At 34.4% G+C, this 19,505-nt stretch overlaps 2 protein-coding genes and 2 pseudogenes across 2 annotated transcripts; 2 read left to right on the top strand and 2 right to left on the bottom strand.

The window, feature by feature from the left end:
• The first annotated feature begins 6,791 nt into the window (after positions 1 to 6,791).
• Positions 6,792 to 10,147, top strand: LOC139882330 (lysine histidine transporter 1). Its single transcript, XM_071866669.1, has 8 exons — positions 6,792 to 6,836; positions 8,261 to 8,430; positions 8,541 to 8,924; positions 9,006 to 9,399; positions 9,488 to 9,593; positions 9,687 to 9,778; positions 9,873 to 9,941; positions 10,049 to 10,147. The coding sequence occupies exons 1-8, from the start codon at positions 6,792 to 6,794 to the stop codon at positions 10,145 to 10,147; spliced, it is 1,359 nt and encodes a 452-aa protein (XP_071722770.1).
• Positions 10,148 to 11,870: 1,723 nt separating this feature from the next.
• On the bottom strand, positions 11,871 to 14,645 carry LOC139882338 (putative disease resistance protein RGA3; annotated as a pseudogene).
• Positions 14,646 to 15,395: 750 nt separating this feature from the next.
• Positions 15,396 to 17,070, top strand: LOC139882337 (lysine histidine transporter 1-like; annotated as a pseudogene).
• Positions 17,071 to 17,869: 799 nt separating this feature from the next.
• On the bottom strand, positions 17,870 to 18,619 carry LOC139882336 (TLC domain-containing protein At5g14285-like). The gene has a single exon (XM_071866676.1). It carries the CDS (start codon positions 18,617 to 18,619, stop codon positions 17,870 to 17,872), a length of 750 nt encoding a protein of 249 aa, XP_071722777.1.
• Positions 18,620 to 19,505: the final 886 nt, after the last annotated feature.

Below are 19,505 nucleotides of genomic sequence, written 5' to 3'. Positions count from 1 at the left end.
ATAGATATAATTTTTTTAATATAAATTATATGTAAAAATTTGCATCTATTTTGGGACGAATGTAGTATTTGATTAATAGATGTAATTATCTAGCATAATAAGGATATTTTTATCAAACAATATATTTGTCAAATTATATATGATGTTTTGTTCAATTTTGTTAAAGATTGAGAAGTATTTTTTTACAAAAATAACCTCATTAATTAATTATATCATACTATAATAATTAAAATATCATATATTTTGAAACGGATAAGTGTTGAGGACAAATATTCGGTTGGACAGCTTGGACAAGTGGACGTCTCTTTGTCATTTATTCAAGCTTAACGGATAACTATAAGCATAGCTTGCTGTCAGTTCTAATTCGAAGTGGTGAGTAATCTCGTGATCAATTGAAGGTAATTAATTAGTTTAAATGATTCTCTTAAGTTAAAATGTCAAATTCGATTATATACTGAGAATAGAAAAATTAATTTATTGTTAGAAAATTGTATTCTTTTATAATTTGATTCAAATGAAATCATATTATTTGAATAATTTATCATAACCACAACTTTACCTAGCAAGTACATATTCTGCAAAATAATAATAATAATAATAATTATTATTATTATTAACAATAATGCATGAAGTTAGTGGGCAACCGAGATACTATCTGGACGTCCACTCCCTTAACAATAGCAAAATCTATCTTAGTAAAAATATGAATAGAGGCTCGTGCCCCAACATCCTGAGTCAAGGAGAATTCTCGAAACCGCTTGAGCAATGTAACAACACCCGCCTCCAATTCACCAAAAGATGAGAAAGAGAAGGGTAAAAAATCATAACCCTTCGTTATACACAAATTCTTGTACTTGACACACTTGCGCCAAGCAGCTTCCTCCACCACACGTCCAGGGACAAAGTCTGCCATCCCAAACTGGGTCAAAGGAGAAGACCCAGTCAAATCAACACACACGTCGAGCCCCCTATCCCAAGAATAGAGCAGGATGTCCCTAGGGCGTAGGGGTCTGACATGACCATCAACCAAACCGATATCCACCTTCTTCCCTGTAGAAATATCCGTGCGGAAGCAAATGTCCAAGAGAGTGTCACGAACAAGGTTATGTCGATGTTTGATGCCAACAGAACCAGCGCATGACACTGCATGATCACCAAAGGAGTCTCCTTCAAAAACCCTTAAACAGGCAGGACAAGGTAAGGACACCCAGAACAATGACACACCTAATCGGTAACTCAATACACACCTGTAGGTACGGCCATTCATGGTCTGCCCTAACCCAGCAATAGGGACCGCACGAAGCCAGTCAGAGATGTAGGGCTCCTGCTGAGACTTCCACAAAGCTAACTGACGAGGAGTCAATGAGAAAACTGATTCTGAAGAAGCAGCAACCTTTGTGAAATATATATCCGCCAATTTCTTCATAAATTTTGGGGTAGCGATCTCACTAGAGTCACATGGCATAGAAGAACTGGTAACCTCATTGAACACATCCAAAGCAACAACGAAAGTAGAACCAGGACGCACAAACTTAGTGTCACATTCGAGAAAACTAATCTTGGAATTAATTAAACAAATGTTCATCATTATGCAATTTGAATACATTAATACGTTATTAGGCACATATAAAATATGAATGCTTGGTTGGTAGTAATTAAGAATACTATTCTAACCTCAAAAATATTAAGAATAGTATGCTGAAAATAAAAAATAAAATTGGAGTATTATTCAACGAGTATTACGGCTGTGTTCTTGCTCAGACCTACATGAAAGTTGACCTAAAGTTTTAACTCTTTGACCACGTTTCCAAATGTATACTATTTCCGTACCAAGTTTTTTCTTTTTTTTTTTTTGAGGTTAGGTGTTTTTATTTAATATCTCGAAACTTTAAGGAATAAATTCATGGAGCGGATATGACAAGATAGCCAGTTGAGTGGCCGGTCTATTTTTAAAATCAAAGTGTTAATTAATGGTATGTATATTTTTTTAAAAAAATTAATGGTTTATATTTATAATTTTACTAAAAGAATCAACTTGTTAAAAAAATAGAATGATTGTATGATCATGATAGGAAGAACACACAACAATACTAAAATCGATATATCAAAATGACATAGATTAAATATGGAGAGTTGAAGATATATGTAAGTATTTAGGAACTTTAAGCAACAATGACAAGATTGTTATTAATATTTTGATTGAGTGTTAGACAAACAACATAAACAAAAAAAAAACACGCAAGAAAAGAGATAAGAGGACAGTTGTTCTCTTTAAAAGACTACATTTCTTCTTCTTGCGTTTTTTACTTCAAAATGAATACACATATTTATAGAATCACAAATGACTTAAAGTCAATATAATATCCACGATACAAAGGAGCTTACTTTCTTTGTGCTCAGCTAGAATCAAGCCCCACCATAACTTAAAAACTAAAGAAGAACACATCTCACAAATCTACACTCAAAATATTTTAGCGGAAGCGAATTATTGTGATCGTTGAGTATCTACCACAAAGACCTATAAGATCGGTGTCGTAACCACCGTCAGCTCTTCTTTCTGGACTTTTAGGTCAACATGCCTTCTCGCCTATCTTCACTCATCCCAATCATCTGTGCCGCTACTCGCCGCCACTCATCATCAATGTCGGAGACCTCTGCTGCTATCAAAGCTGCAATGAAAACAATGAAGAAAGATGCTCTTGATAAGACCTCTGCTGCAATGAAAACAAAAAAGAAATATGCTCTATGATAAATTGGAGAGAATTGGGTTGAATGATTTTCTTGCTGATATGTCGGTGGAGGTGGAAGTATGTCTGCAGTTCTTGGCAGATTGTGCTTGAGATGTTAGTCTTGTCTTTTACAAAAGCCTTTTCTCCCTTATAATAATTTACATCACTACTATCAAGTCAAACTTCCTTTCTTAAACTCTTTCACATGCAATATATGAAGTTATAATTCTTTTCAGTTTTTTTCTAAACTATCTCGAATCTTATGTGGATGCAGTCTCGCTGCACAATGATCGTTGGTTAGCTTACTACACTTTAAGGGATGTAGCAACAATCATGCCACCGACATCTATGCTTTGATACTATGTTAAAAAATAGAATGATTGTATGATCATGATAGGAAGAACGCACAACACTAAAAGTGATATATCAAAATGGCATAGATTAAATGTGACGAGTTGGAGATATATGGAAGTCTTTAGGTGCTTTAAGCAACAATGACAAAATTATTACTGATTGAGTGTTAGACAAACAACATAAATAAAAATAAAAATATACAAGAGAGGAGATAAGAGGACACACTCAGAATATTTTAGTGGAGACGAACTGTGAATTTTTGTAGTACGCGGTGGATTAGTTAATACTGGCCGACAGTACACTTTATTTTTCTAAAGACTTTCCTAAATTCTACAGCCAACTATGGCTTTTTTTGCGTTACTATGTAACATGGCTCATACTCTTTCGGCCCAAACCTAAACGTGAAACCGAAATATTACAGTACACGGTAATTTTTTTATAATGTCCAATACAAATCTATCCACCCAAATTAAAAATGATAAAACATCATATATTATATATTATGATATATATAAGTAAAAAACATATTAAATATCGATGGAGTATTATATATTCGCTTTTAATTGTACTATTTGGATTTTATCTTATCCAGCATGATTGTATCAAACTTGACCTTAATTATTCATTTCTTGTTACCATATTAGCATTAATATTCCGGTAATTATTTTATCGCAATTTAATTATTCTCTCCGAATTTATATAAGCAAAATGATAAGTATTTCCGGACAATGGTAATATTTGATTTCAATTGTTCCAGCAATATTGTTCTTTATGCAGTACCGACTCAACTATTCTAAAGACTCTAGACGAAATTAAAATATGAGATCTTATCATACAATTTTTTTATTCAATATGGATAAATTTTATAACGTATAAAATATTTATACATTTATACTATCGGAAAGGATTATAGAAAACATATACATCGTAACCGTTAATTAAAAACTACCCACTTTTTGTTTCTTCAGCTTCCCTGCATCATGCGGTTATACTTGAGTTACTAGATTTAGCCTTTTTTTCATTCCAATCATACTTTTATATTGGTCAAATTCATCTTCCCCAATACTTTAAATTACGTACTAATTAGTCGTCGGATACTTTTCCACTCTAAATAAAAGATATCAAATTATACAAAAGTGAACAATCCTGTACATTTCGAATAAGCGATAGATATTCCATCGATCAAAATTTAAGAGCTAAGATTGTTTTCCCCTTCCTAAGAAATGGAATTACTAGATGCAGAGGAAGAAGCAGTAACGATGATTTTTTTCTTGTTGGGTAGTTTTGCTTTAGAGAAGAAACCAAAACTCCATTGAAACCACGCACGAACAAGGTCGAAGATTAGTATCCAGACAACTGCACGTCTGCATGCACTGCACACGGAAAAGCTCCATCATTTTCATCAAATGCAATAGATTTAAAGAGAGGAAAAAAAATAATAATTATTCGTAAGCGACGATAAATTCAACCAATCGTTAAGACGTGTTAGATTTACGGTAGAAAGTCGCGGGTATAACGAAGGTGAAGTTTGAATAGAAATATGCAGAAAATGATAGTTTGGTTCGAACAATGAATTTTTATTTGTGCCAAGTTTAGTAGCATATATACATATAATAATTTTGAATATTGAAATTATTCTATAATAAATCTGGAAAAATGTTTAAAATGATAAAAAGAGTAAATTTGATAATTCAAATAAAACAGTGTGATTAAATTTCAGGATGTATATTTAGATCCACCCTATTTTTCTCGAAAAATATGATACTATAAGAAACGAAGTTCACATGAACTGTCTGGGAGGTTTACAGCAGGATCGATGGGCATATTATTATACAACTAATACTATCTATGTAAATTAAAGTATATTATTACGTGGTCTAACCGGATTTAAAGGAAAATTTCTTAAAAAACTATAAGGACACAGCCAACACTTTTGATTTTATTTTGAGAATGATCTATAGATGTTCAAATTTTAACTCTCTACTTTCTCAATTTTTTTATTAACTATGTACGCTTTTTTTTTTGGAAATGATAATAGACGTCTCAATTTTAATTATGTACAAATTAATCATCGACGTGTTACGTAAATTAATCACATATCATTAATTTATAAGCAAAAATATTTGGCATGATAACTGATAAGGAATTCTTGACTATACAAATATGATATTTGGATATTTCTTAAACAAATTATAGTAGTATATATTATAAAATGATTCCATTGACCTCCTTAAATTCATTTGGTATCTCTAAAACCTATGTGCTAACAAGTAGCTAAAAAACGAAATTTTTTGTCTCAATGATTGTGAGTTGTATTTATGGCTGATCAAATAAATGAAGTAAATTAATTACTAATTATAGTCTGTCCACACGTTTTCATGTTTGAATGTAGTTTATTTAATTCATTAACTAGTTTTAACTTAATATCGTAGCAAAAATAAACTCGATTATTGTTAAGCACTACGATATTAGTATATAATTAAAGACATGCTTGCTCGTTCATACGTGTTATAATCTGCGAATTAATAATTTTTCACTGATGAAGAATGCCTTGTGTTAATGAAATTGATGTTCCGACAACTATATATGATGGTTAATAAATAGAATTATGTGAAGATTTTCTTAATCTAAATACTTAATTATTTCTAAAACGTACTTACGAGTACACTTTTTTTCTTGAGGGTGTAAATTAAAAGAAAAATTGACGTACTCTTAATCTAAATACTTAATTATTTCTAAAACGTACTTACGAGTACACTTTTTTTCTTGACGGTGTAAATTAAAAGAAAAATTGACGTAAAAATAATATTTCTATGAGAGCAACCACTTGGCTTATTAATATGTCGAGGACGACGGCCATATACGGAATACCGATACCTTTTCTTCGTGGAAATTTCTGCATGGATTTAATAAAAAGCGCACACACCTATTTGTACATATATAAAATTAAGCCCCTAAACTTTAATAATTATTCAATTAAGTCACCGGCGGTGCCTATTAGAGCCTACGGTGAGTCTCTTCTTTTTTTTTTTAGAAAAACTTTACTTTTTTAATTTAATTAGTTGCATCCACCAAATAAACTACATAGATAAAGTTGACAACTTTGCTTGATAACGTGCTTAAGATGATACATAATAGAAAAATGCTAATGAAATTCCTAAATTTTAGTTAAATAGCTAAATCATGTGGACTTTGCAAATTTTCAATTAATATTCAATGTAGACCAAATTTTACTTTCTCAATATGATGTAACATAGGAATTCTATTACTACATTAAAGTCTGCTTACATAAGTTATGATTTAATTATAAGTTGGTAGTGATAAGGTTTTAGTGGACTGTCTACTTTTTTCATTGGAAAGTGAAGAGTAAAATGTAATCTTTGAAATATCAAGGGGTAGAACTTAACATATAGAAAACCTTGAGGAGGTGTATGAGTAATTGGTATTTTGTGACAGCAAAGACTTGGTAAAGTCAAACAAAAACGTCATCTTCAAGAAATACTATACACTCTCTCACATAGACAAAGCCATTGTTTGTCTTTAAATATGGACAGCCATTAACAAGACTTCATAGTATAAGCTCTCAAAGTACTTTTGTCTTTAAGAAAGAAAAAAAATATCTTAAGTACTAGCTAGTCCCAAATATTAATTTAGCCATTGTACTGTCGATCGACAAGCTTTTCCTTCTTTCCTCAGCTCAAAGCCGCCATGGGAACTCAAGGTCCAGACCAAGATCAGTATGCACGATCCAACGTACGTAATTCAATCTCTCTCTCTCTCATGAAAATTTAATATGTCTTTTCGAACAAATTCACCTTAAGAATTCATATAGCCGACTCAATTCCGGCCGGTTGTTGTTGTTTTCGAACAAAACCCAAGATCTCTTGAGATTTGTTCTTTAGCTAGCTTATGATTAGAAAGAAAACAGATTATAGTATAATCTTTAATAATTCTAGCTTAAATCTTCATTTTACATACACTATTACATTGAATGATCCATAAATGGCCACGATTAATATGATCTCCATTGAACTTTCTTACAATCTCTAGCTCTACATTAAATATAGTTGAATTAAACCCGTGAAAAGGGTTATTTTTTATCCTTTTTTTTTAATTCCAGTTTTAAAATTTCATTACTACCAAGCAGTTTTATTTAATTAATTAGTTTTATTATTTTGCCTCTAATTAATCATCACATTTTTTAAAAAAATGATAATTAATTAAGGATGGAATTATTAAAAATGAATCAAGAAATCGTAAAAAAACAATGAAACATATTGTTCGGCCGTTGTAGTATTTCTTGTCTAAAGATTTGTCGACTTTCTAAAAAGCTTTCATACAAGTACTTTCTGACGGAGATCTAAAAGCTTAAAAAGTTGTCAAGTACTAGTAATCCACGTGTCAAGTTGCACGAATTTTTGTCTCTACACCAAAAATTTCTAATTTTTAAAGGCTTTCATTATAATTTTTTTTTTATTATTTCAAAAAAAAATTATTATAATTAAAGTTTTGGATTACATTGACAGACGTTATTCAACGGCTTAGCTGGTGATTCCTTGTAGTTTTAACGTGTAATCTTGTCGGCAACTGCAAGTGCAGGCCAATTAGTCATCAAGTCAACTTATAACTAATAAATTTAATATTGTTTGGTGGAGATCTAATAAATTTATTTATTTCTTATACATTTATTTATCAAAATGAGATTTTTTATTATTTTTGTGGACCATTATTTTAAGATGGAGAAAGTAGTAATTTATAAGCCAAAATTGAGTATTTTTTTTTCAGTGTTGAATATTGAAAGTTTCAAACTTTGACTAAAAAAAAACACGTGCTTGGCAAAATCTGCAAATTGACAAATGGAAGTTTCATACTAATTGAACATGCTTTCCCACAACTCAGCTCAGCTGGCTAATGATGACGATGACACCAAATTGGATATTCTTGTTTTAATAATCTTATCATGTTCTTTCTCCAAAGAATTGGGGATTTGGTAGTTATATAATCTGTCTAAAGATTGAGATTTTGTAGAAGAACATGACAAAATTGACACATACCCCACTTGAAAAAAAGTGTTTGATTTGAAGTTTATCGAATAAAGTTGATTCCTTTTTGAACATTGTAAAATTCCCCAAATTAAAGTTTTAATTTTTATATGCTGACAAATTTTTCTTATTTAGTCTCATCAGATCACTGATGATGAGAAAGCAAGGCAGAAGGAAATTGATGAATGGCTTCCAATTACTGGGTCGAGGAATGCAAAATGGTGGTACTCTGCTTTTCACAATGTCACCGCCATGGTCGGCGCCGGAGTTCTCAGTCTTCCTTACGCCATGGCTGAACTCGGATGGTAAGCTCAGTTTCGATTTCAAATTCTGATAATTGTTTCAATTTTCGATTGAATAGTTTGATTCCTTACAAGAACAATTGTTATTTTTTTTTCTATATGTATTGTTGCAGGGGTCCTGGAGTTGTTATACTAATCCTATCATGGATCATAACACTCTACACTCTCTGGCAAATGGTGGAAATGCACGAAATGGTTCCAGGAAAACGATTCGACCGATATCACGAACTTGGTCAACACGCGTTCGGCGAAAAGCTCGGCCTTTACATTGTGGTTCCTCAACAATTGATCGTCGAAGTTGGAGTCTGCATTGTCTATATGGTTACCGGAGGAAAATCTCTGAAGAAATTTCACGACTTGGTCTGTAAAGACTGCAAAGATATCAAATTGACATTTTTCATCATGATATTCGCTTCGGTTCACTTTGTCCTATCCCATCTTCCCAATTTCAACTCCATTGCGGGCGTTTCGCTGTGTGCCGCAGTTATGTCCTTAAGGTATTTAACGAATTGCGCGTAAAAGCATCATTTTATTAGTTTTTTTCCCGAAAATGTTTGTAATTTGATGATTTTGTCCAGTTATTCTACGATTGCGTGGAGTGCTTCGTTGGCCAAAGGAGTGAAATCAGATGTGCAATACGGTTACAAGGCAAAGAGCACATCAGGAACAGTTTTTAACTTCTTAGCAGCACTGGGGGACGTGGCATTTGCTTATGCAGGACATAACGTAGTTCTCGAGATTCAAGCGACAATCCCTTCTACACCAGAGAAGCCATCTAAAGGTCCAATGTGGAAAGGAGTTATCGTGGCTTACATAGTGGTGGCATTGTGTTACTTCCCTGTCGCTCTTATCGGATACTGGATGTTTGGAAACTCTGTCGATGACAATATCCTTATCACACTCGAGAAACCAGCTTGGCTCATTGCAATGGCTAATATGTTCGTCGTTTTTCATGTCATCGGGAGTTACCAGGTAACTAACAACAAAAATGAAATGAAATGAATTATTTCCTTACAATTTTCGTTTATGTTCAGGATTTGAGATGTCATGATTATTGCAGATTTATGCAATGCCAGTGTTTGACATGATGGAAACCGTATTAGTCAAGAAAATGAATTTCAAGCCTAGTAGCGCTCTTCGTTTCATTGTCCGCAATGTATACGTTGGTGAGTGATCTTCCTTTCCCTTGCAAAAAAAGGGATATAATTTGGAGCTATTTTCTTATTTTATGCTCATCGTGTAAACTTTTTTAAATGCAGCCGTCACAATGTTTATCGGCATTACATTCCCTTTCTTCGGTGGCCTTCTGTCGTTTTTCGGAGGATTTGCATTTGCACCTACCACATACTTCGTAAGCCACACTCTTTCTTACGAATTTGAGTTTAGAAAACATATACATTGTAACCAACCGTTAATTAAAAACTAACAACTTTTTGTTTCTTCAGCTTCCTTGTGTCATGTGGTTAGCTATCTATAAACCAAAGAGGTTCAGTTTATCTTGGTGGACTAATTGGGTAGGTTAAATCATTACTCTGCTTAATTATTGTACCATTTGTAATTATACACTATTATAGACATAAATAAGCTAATGCGTGATTCCATGAAATCTTGAATTTCGCAGATATGCATCGTGTTCGGCGTCTTGTTGATGATTCTGGCACCTATCGGAGGACTAAGGCAAATCATCGTCCAAGCCAAGACTTATGAATTCTACTCCTAAACAAGTCGTTTCCACATCAATAATACAAATTTGAAGAATCGTTTTAGTAAAGAAACTCATATCGTGGTTTACGGCGAAAAGGCCCCAATGTAGGGGGAAAATTAAGTATATGTGAACAGAGTTTGTCACATTCTTAGTTAAAAACAAGAAGAATATGGATAGCTGCTAACCAATCCTACATGATTTCTATATATGATTTCTTAGTTAGAATTTATGTTTGGATATTTTTGTGAGTTCGGTTTGTGTGTGCATATAAATATTATTATTAGAAGTTAATAATCATAAATATATATGCTACTTCACAAAGTTTGTTTCAGTGAGTGAAATTCTTGTTTCTCTATGTATGGATGAATTCTATTTGGAAATGTGAGTTAGGAACTAAAGCAGCAAAGTAAATTTCCTACAGAGAAAATGCTTCCTCTACTATTTGCCCATAAGTAAGACATTTCATTACATAAGTAAATTCTTTATCGATTTACACGTGTCATATGTTCAACCTCTTTGTTGATCAACACCTGAGTAAAACTTTATCGATTAACACGTGTCATATACATGTTGGACATGTGTTAATCGGTAAAGCTTTACCACTTTTGACACGTGTTAATCAATAAAACCTTACCACTTTAACTAATCAACTCGTAACTAAAACTCTAATGATCTACACGTATCCGCAATTTTAACCAGGCGCGCGTGCTTTTTGTTTGAAACCCCTAATTCAAATCATTCTGTATAAATACTCTTAATGCTACTTTACGATTCTTATTCGTCGCCGCCTTCATTCATTCACCAATTCATTTGTCAAATAAAGATCCTACAAATCGGTCTCATTTCTAGGCCTTGCAAAATTTTCCCTACATTATCGGTCTCCATGTTTTGTCGAATTTCTACGGACCCTGCCATTTTTTAACTAAAATCTTCATTTTGGAAATCCATTTTGTGATATAAGTGCACATAACGAAAGTTCAGACAGCTAAAAAACCAAAAAATTATCTTAATCTCTAAAATTAATCCCTGTCCCTGAAATATCCAATCAAGATATCGAAACCCTGTAATATGAGTAGATGACCATTCGTTACAATGAAATCAAAGCCAAATATAAACAAATCAGCATAATTTTCCTCCTGGCAATATAAAATCAAAGTCAAATGGATAAGATCGATGAACAATACGAGCGACGTCAACATTTTTCGTTCTTTACAATGTAAGCCAAGGGAATACCCAGCAAAAACATACCGGCAAGAAGAAAAATGGAAATTTAATTTATCATTTTAACGAAATATTTGTGTATGAATTTGATAAGACAAGTAACTTAGGAACATACTTAGATGAAGTCTTTGCTGGAATATGGACAAGATCTTGACGATCCTTTAAATTGAATGAAGAACTGATAACATCCAATACAGGAACACCTGTCATTGAAAGCATTTGTAAGACATATGAGATCATAGTATTTGACATAAAACAAATACCACGTTTTTCCCTAATTACTTGTCCACTTTTCCTTTACAAAATACATAGAAAAAGTGACAAATAATTAAGGACGGAGGGAGTAGTAAATTAGAAAAAAAAAGTATAGTTTAAACTAAGATGGAAAGCAAATTGACACCTGAGACAGAGCACCGGACTGCAACGTACTCCTGTCTATATTATCTTCCAGTTAGAATGTTTAGGGTGCTGGAAGTGGTGTGCCAAACGTTCCTCTAGAATCTTACTTTTTTCGATGTCAAGCATATGAAGAGGTTGTGTTAAAAATGTGATCCGGTAGACTCTTCAACTTGGGGCACCATGAAATTCTCAACATTTTGAGTAGCGGCATTATGGAAGACATTGTGGTGGTGGAAGTAGTAATAAATTCCTCATCATCTCCTTGTATAAACTCCTCATAATCCCATTCTTCCCACTCACTCATTTCTCTAAATGTGAGATATTCCAATTTAGGAAAGACGGTGGTTGGAGGTGAGGCCACGGCGGGTGTTATCATTCCCAAGAATTCAATGCCAACTCTTTTCACATTTTGCATTTCTTCTATGTATAGAGATACAAGGGAATGGAGTTTACCCAAAGGTGGCAAAGATTCACAATCTGAAAAATGTGAGAGAGTAAGACTACTTAGGTTGTTTGTAATTGTCGACGTCATCCAACTTGGGAACCCCATATTGCCTGATCTGTAATACCCAATCTTTAAAGATTGTAAATTTGGATGAGGTTGTAAGGCTTCAAGCACTCGTGCTTGCGAGGTATGCATCCTTCTTTCCTCTTCTTTGTCGGCAACAATGACGTCGTCGAAAAACAAATACAAAGACTTGAGGTGCTTCTTTTTATGAAGGGAAGTTGTTTTGGCCTCACTCGCATCTCTCACTTTTCCTAGTCGTAATATCCGAAGTTCCCCTCTAAGTTTGTTCAAATTCATCAATCCAGAAAGAGTGGTTAATTCATTTGAAGTGCAATCGCAACTCACCCAAAATACATCTAAGAAATGAAGGTTAGTTAATCTGTCAATCCTTGTCATGAAATATACTCCTGAAAGAGAGAGTTGGAGTTTTCTCAAATTGATTAGGTTCCCCAATCCGCTAGGAAAACTTTCAAGCGAACGACACTTTGAAATGTTCAAGACTAGTAAATTACATAAATTGCACAATGTTGTGGGTAGTTCTATTAATTCTTCACAAGATTCCAAATTCAAATATCTCAAATGTGTTAATTTGCCCACATTTTTAGGGAGTTTTTCAGTTCCAGTTCCACTCAAATCTAAGGTCTTCAGACTAGTCAATTGACCGAGTACTTTATCAAACGCAACCACGTCGAAAGAAAGAAAATGAAATTGAGTAATTTTAAGGGTCCTTAACTTTTCCAAGTTGAACATTGAAATAGGTATTTCAAAGTTTGGCACTTGATCACCGGCCATCGTCATAATTAAATGACGAGTGTTGGAGCTTTTGATTTGTGGCTCATCAACACTACCATGTACCTCCATTGCCAGACACTCATTCTTCGTGAGGTATTGTGCAAAGTCATGCACTATGCCATGCATCTTACACCAACTTATTTCACCATCTAGATCCTCCCAAAAGTCCTGAAAGAAAGACCTCTTAGCTAATTCACAAAAGGATTCATTACCAATTGCTCACATCTCTATATTATTATTCTCTGGTCCAAACTAACCTTGACTAATCCATAAATCGATCAGATAGTCTTTTTCGATGAAGTAATCTTTTGGAAAGAATGCACAATATGCGAAACACCTTCTTAGAGTAGGAGACAAATATTGTAGCTCAACAACAAAGGGGGAAAGACACCTCTATCTTGAGCAACTGACCACAGTTCACTTTCCAACACACTTTACCATTCTCCTCTAGACTTTTTCATGTGCACAAAACTCCCTATAGCCTTCACGGCAAGGGGCAAGCCTTTACATTTCTCTACTAACTTATGACCGATATCTTCCACATATCGACACTCTTTATCGGTCCAGCCACAAAATGTCGCCCGGGTAAACAAACCCCAACTCTCTTCATCTGTCAATACACCTAGAAATAATTTTGCTGAACCTATCGCATTTGCAACTCCCTCGTTACGTGTGGTCACTAGTATTTTACTCCCAGGTGAGAGTCTACAAATTTCTCGCACCAGTCATTTTCCTCACACCACACATCATCCAGGACAAGAAGAACCCTCTTTCCTTTGGCCTCTTCACTTATCGATTCGAGCAGAGAATTTAACTCGTTTAGAGTTGGAGAAGATCCTTTAAGCTTTTCAAGGATTGCCTTAGCCAATCTTATCTCGTCAAAAGGATCAGAGACACATACCCACATTTTCTTTTCAAAATTTGCACATACTCTCTCGTCATTGTAAGCTAATTGCGCGAGAGTCGTCTTTCCTATTCCTCCCATCCCTATTATGGAGATGATTTGGAGGTTAGGTCCATGACTAGTCTCTCTCAATAGCATACTAATCAACTTAACACTATCACGATCTCTACCAACTATCTTTAACACATCCACACTAGAAACTGTCATACGCTTATTGTATTTTTCTCTAGTATTGCTGCTCTCAGCTAACTGAAAGGAATATCGGTTCCTCTCTTCAGCAATCTCATCTAACCTTTCAGTTAAATCTTTTATCTTCACAGCAATATCACGGCGTACACTTATTTTTCGTAGACAAAGGTAATAAGAGGCTGGTATGAAAAAACATACCTTCCTTTTAGGATATTGACCTTCCTCTATCTGGAATTTGAGTAGTGCAGTGTTCCACTCATCCAAGACATCATCGATCTCGTAAGAGACATCGTTCAACTTTTCCAACCAATTTCTGACGTTGCCATCCTTCATTTGTTTTCTCTCAGCATCGTCGAGAACAGCTGAATGGCCTGGAAATTGCTAGTCAACTTCGAAACTTGTTTTTTAACTCCCATGACTAGTCTCACCTCTTGCTCCACTTGTTGACGAACGACTGAACCCAGCTGCTCCAGAATAGACCCAATAGGGAGACCGGCCATTTGTAGAAAATCACAAGTAATGAACAATTTTTTTTTTTTGGAATAAAGTTATGAACAAATACTAGAGAGGGTGAAACAAATTAATCAAGAAAACAGATTTTGGGATATCAGGTGAGGTATATATATATGTATAGCGAATGTCATTACAGTATATATATATGAGTTAGCTAGCTTGGATTCTTTACTTGACTGATGGTGTAAAAAAGAAATATGCTTTGCTTAATAGGTGGAACTGGAAAGAACCAAAGAAGGCAACAAAAAGAATGTTTTGCTCAATTCTGAAGCAACTATATATGCAATAGTTAATGACAATGTCGGGTGCTGGTATTTCCATGCTTACGCTACTCGAAACAAAATTATTTATTCTTTTTTTTGCTCTTGCCATCAGATTCTCTATCACTTCAATTGTCGCAGGTTTCAGCATTTTAAGTCGATTTAGTATGATTTCAACTATCATCTTCCCGGTTACTTAGTTTAGTCCTGTTCTTAGTTGTGTTTGCTGTTTTTTAAGAGATTTCAGGTCATAGATCTTGAACTTCACCCTCTTGGGGAGTACAGGGTCGACCATCAATATACACACACACAAGGATTTGGTTTACTACAATTTGTGAAAAAAAATTCAATTATTTGGGGAGTACAGGGTCGACCATCAAAATTCATTTGGGTGAAAGAATTTTGAAAACTGTTTTCTAAACATAAAAAACAAAAATACATTTGGAATGGAAATTCATCTAAATTGTGGAACCAGTCATGCCTAGTCTTAGACTCTTAGCTCAGTTCTTCTATCAGGTCAGAACTTATAATCTAACTACAGAAGACCAGGCTGGCAATATTGCTGTAATATCTTTTATGTGCATCTAGGCAAACGGTTAAAAAACAAAGGCCACAGATTTCTACTCAACACAGGGAAATCATATAAATCATAAATGGCAGCCAATACAAAAAATGACAATATTTGAATGTGTCCGGCTAACTGATGTCGGCCAAGCTAACATCATGAGTTTTCTCTGCTCAAGAGATTCTGAACAGCACTGCATTACATTTTTCCTTCAGGGATACATGGGTTTGCTGCATGCTATATAAGAATAAGTGAAGATGCTCTGGTGCCACCCACATGTATTCTGTTCCGAAGTCTTAAAATCTGATAATGTTATTTGTTAGCTCATGCTTTTTCATGACTCCAACGAAAACTAAGAGAGAAATACAAGATGAACTACAACCACACATAGATTAAGACCCTCACGATCATAAACTGTCAAACAACCTATCTCTGCCGTCTCTTTGGCTGCTGCCGTCATGTCTTTAAGGTATTGAATTTTTGTCATCTTACATTAAATTGGGGGAAATTTGCAAACTTTGGAAACATAGGGGACCGGTTTTATAACAACCCTCTTGTCTTGTTCTTTGCAGTTACTCAACCATTGCCTGGGGAGCATCATCCACAGGGGTAAACTAGAAGATGTCGACTACTCATTTAAATCGTCAACAACGGTTTTCGGTTTCCTGACGTCATTAGGTGTTGTGGCGATAGCATATGCTGGTCACAATGTGGTTTTGGAAATCCAAGCAACGATCCCTTCTACTCCAGACAAACCTTCAAAGGCACCTATGTGGAAAGGAGTTCTCTTTGCCTACTTTGTCGTAGCGTTGTGCTATTTGCCAGTCGCTTTTGTAGGATATTACGTCTTTGGGAATCATGTCGAAGAGAACGTACTCATCTCACTCGAGCATCTCAAATGGCTTATTGTTGCCGTAATCTTTCATGTTATTGGGAGTCAAATTTTCTGTCTATGCAGCTATATGCTATGCCTGTATTTGACATGATGGAGACTGTGTTAGTGAAGAAAATGAATTTCCGTCCTACCTTTTGGCTTCGCTTTTTCACCCGCAATTTCTATGTTGGTATGTATCTTCTTAGAATATATGATCAAAATCATTTATTTTTTATATAGTGAAATTTCTTTTAAATTTCAGCATTCACAATGTTCATGGCGATCACGTTCCCTTTCTTTGGTGGCCTGCTCGGATTCCTGGGAGGATTTTCTTTCGCCCCTACAACATACTTTGTAAGTTCCATTATCAAATTTCTGATATATAGAATTCTCTTTCATCTTCCATTGAAATGCTTTTATTAACGTATACCTGTTTTTCTGATTCTTCAGCTTCCATGTATCATGTGGATCGTCATATACAAACCAAAGAGATTTAGCTTATCTTGGTTTATCAACTGGGTATGTGTTTACGAACAACTTCTGTACTAATCCATCTCTAAAACCATATTATACTTAACAGTCCGATTTCATTTTCTTTATTTCAGACCTTGATTATTCTTGGAGCCATGCTAATGCTTGTTGCGTCGATTGGAGGATTGAGGGATATCATCATCAACGCCAAAACTTACAGTTTCTACTCTAGAAATTTCTAAACTTTCGTGGGTTAATTAGATTTGCCTCATTGCCTTAGTTAGTAAAAATAAGTATAAGGACCTAATTATGTTGTTGATCACACATCACAATCAGTTTTATGATTGTGTGTGAATATGATCATTCCTAATAGAGTGTTTTTCGTTTCCATTTTCTGCTTGATTTGTTCTGAATTTACCCGAAACAATAGATTATATCCGTTTATGTACCGGAACCGGACCGCCGTCTACTTTGGACCTTTGGTCCCCAAAATGTAGAAGTACATTTTCAATTTCCTATTGAAACTTTTACAAAAGTGTCTGTAAATCTAAGTTTTGATATTTAAATCTATGCAGAGAAAAGCTAAGAAACAGATTCATTACTAAAAAGACACAATTTCCAAAAGTATTTTGAAAAACATGTCCACTTTCATGAAAAACTTGTTAAAGGAAAAGTTAATTTTTTGTTTACACGTTACGCAACTGGCAAATATAAGTTGGCAAGGATTAGGAGGCAAGCTTTTGGTGCCTTGGAACCGAATAGAATCGTCTAATTTCGACGCAAAAATTATCGATGAGCTATCCGACTCGAACTTGTTCATCTTTTTTGAGCTTGAATTTCTTGTAAAAACCTCACTTGAACAATAATTTTTCTCGGTTTTAAAATACGATTTTAAAAGTAATCATATATCGATAACCTCAATTAATTTTATTTATTGTTTCGGTATTGTTCTGCACTGAAATAAGAACCAAAAACATATAAATAAAGCCTAAAAATTAAGAAATTGTTTGATTATAATGTTACTACTAATTGCTATGATGATCACAATTTATGTTTCTCTAGTTTCCCACTTCTCTTAAAAAACTCGACCCACAAATTGGAAACCCACAATATGCTAACACCGATCGCCGTTAGAACCACCACGATCCACGACATCCAAGCCCACTTCGGAATCGGCAATTCCTCGCCGGCACCGACGTAAAACGACGTCATTTTGTACACATAATACGGCCCCGAGAATCCCCTAATAACGCTATAAAATGCATAAAACGGAAGGGACAATACATCGAACACCTTCTGTGCAAACTCCACATCGTCCTTCCTCAAACCCGCTAATGTCCACGCGTTCTGGCACGCGCTGGTGACCTCTGCGAGTATCAACAGACCGAGAATCGCACACGCGCCGTGAAACGTGACGTAACGGCAGGTGACGAAGACGAAGAGGGTGGCGAGGTGGTGGCCGATGAAGAGGACGTCACTTGGGTAGAAGATCAGGTAGTGGATTAGATCCGTGAGGAAGTAGGCAATGCTGTAATCGAGGACGGCGGATTGGACGACGGTGTTGGCGGAGGAGAAGGAAGGATCTGCGGCGGAGAGGACGGCGTAGAGAGAGAAAACGACGGCGGGCGTGCTGTGGAAGAGAGATATTATGCAGCTACTGGCTTCGGGTCGGGTCTTGGGTGTCCACGATTTGAAGATGATGAAATATGAAATCATATAGATGATGATGAAAAAGGTGAAGAAGGAAGGGAGATTGAAGAAGGAGAAGATCATCTGGGTTTGGGTTTCCATAGATTGAATGAAGAAAATTGTTTGGCCAGAGAGAAAAATTGATGAAATTTTCTCGACAATTATAAAAGAGAGATTGGTCAAATTGGGTGGGAATTTATCAAATTGGGTAAAGAAATTGGTCAACAATAAAATTCATACGGACGACAAGTGTACTGAGCTTTTTTTTGTTCATATTTAAATTTATAAGAGAAAACGTATACTCAACATTTTTTTTCAGTCTCATGTATTTTCGTTAGTCTAATAAATTTTTATGTTTTTAAAAGTCAATTAAAAATATTTTTCCATCATTAATTTTATCTATATGGCATCTATATAACACTCTGCGGAGCTTACTCATGCCTAGTCAATTAAAGGATCAATATAATTATGACACGTGTCAGTAATACGTCACACATTTTTACCATGTCACCAATTTTTGTAAAAAAATGTTGATTTATTAATGACGTGTCAATTTTTAATATGTAAGATGACATATATCACAAATATATTGATTTGTTAGTTGACTAGGCGCCACATATACAAAATTAACGATAAAATAATATTTTTAACTAATTTTTAAAAACATAAAAAAATTTTAAACTAACAAAATAATATGAGATACAGATTTTAAAAATAATGTGAGGTACAAAATTATACGTTTTCTCACATTTATAAAAGCAAACGTGGGCTATTTTTGTCACCAAATCCAATCCAATTCGTAGAGAAATCTATCTTTCGGGTCACACTAAATTGACATTTTTGTTTTTTTATTATTACTTTAGATTTTATTTTTAAAGTCAACAAATAAATTGTTTATATATATGTATATAGAAATATATATATAATATGTTATTACGAAATATTACTATTTCCGTCCCAAAATTTTATATATATTTTGAGACGGAAA

Source organism: Rutidosis leptorrhynchoides, unplaced genomic scaffold (assembly GCF_046630445.1).
Source record: "Rutidosis leptorrhynchoides isolate AG116_Rl617_1_P2 unplaced genomic scaffold, CSIRO_AGI_Rlap_v1 contig259, whole genome shotgun sequence".
NCBI classification, from domain to species: domain Eukaryota; kingdom Viridiplantae; phylum Streptophyta; class Magnoliopsida; order Asterales; family Asteraceae; genus Rutidosis; species Rutidosis leptorrhynchoides.
The sequence above is the reverse complement of the archived record's forward strand: the minus strand, read 5'-3'. Positions and strand labels throughout refer to the sequence as shown.

Coding starts and splice junctions, on each gene's coding strand:
- LOC139882330 (XM_071866669.1), top strand. CDS start 6,792: ATGGGAACTCAAGGTCCAGACCAAGATCAGTATGCACGATCCAAC. Junction 8,925..9,005: donor GCCGCAGTTATGTCCTTAAG/GTATTTAACGAA, acceptor GATTTTGTCCAG/TTATTCTACGATTGCGTGGA. Junction 9,594..9,686: donor TGTCCGCAATGTATACGTTG/GTGAGTGATCTT, acceptor TTTTAAATGCAG/CCGTCACAATGTTTATCGGC.
- LOC139882336 (XM_071866676.1), bottom strand. CDS start 18,619: ATGGAAACCCAAACCCAGATGATCTTCTCCTTCTTCAATCTCCCTTCC.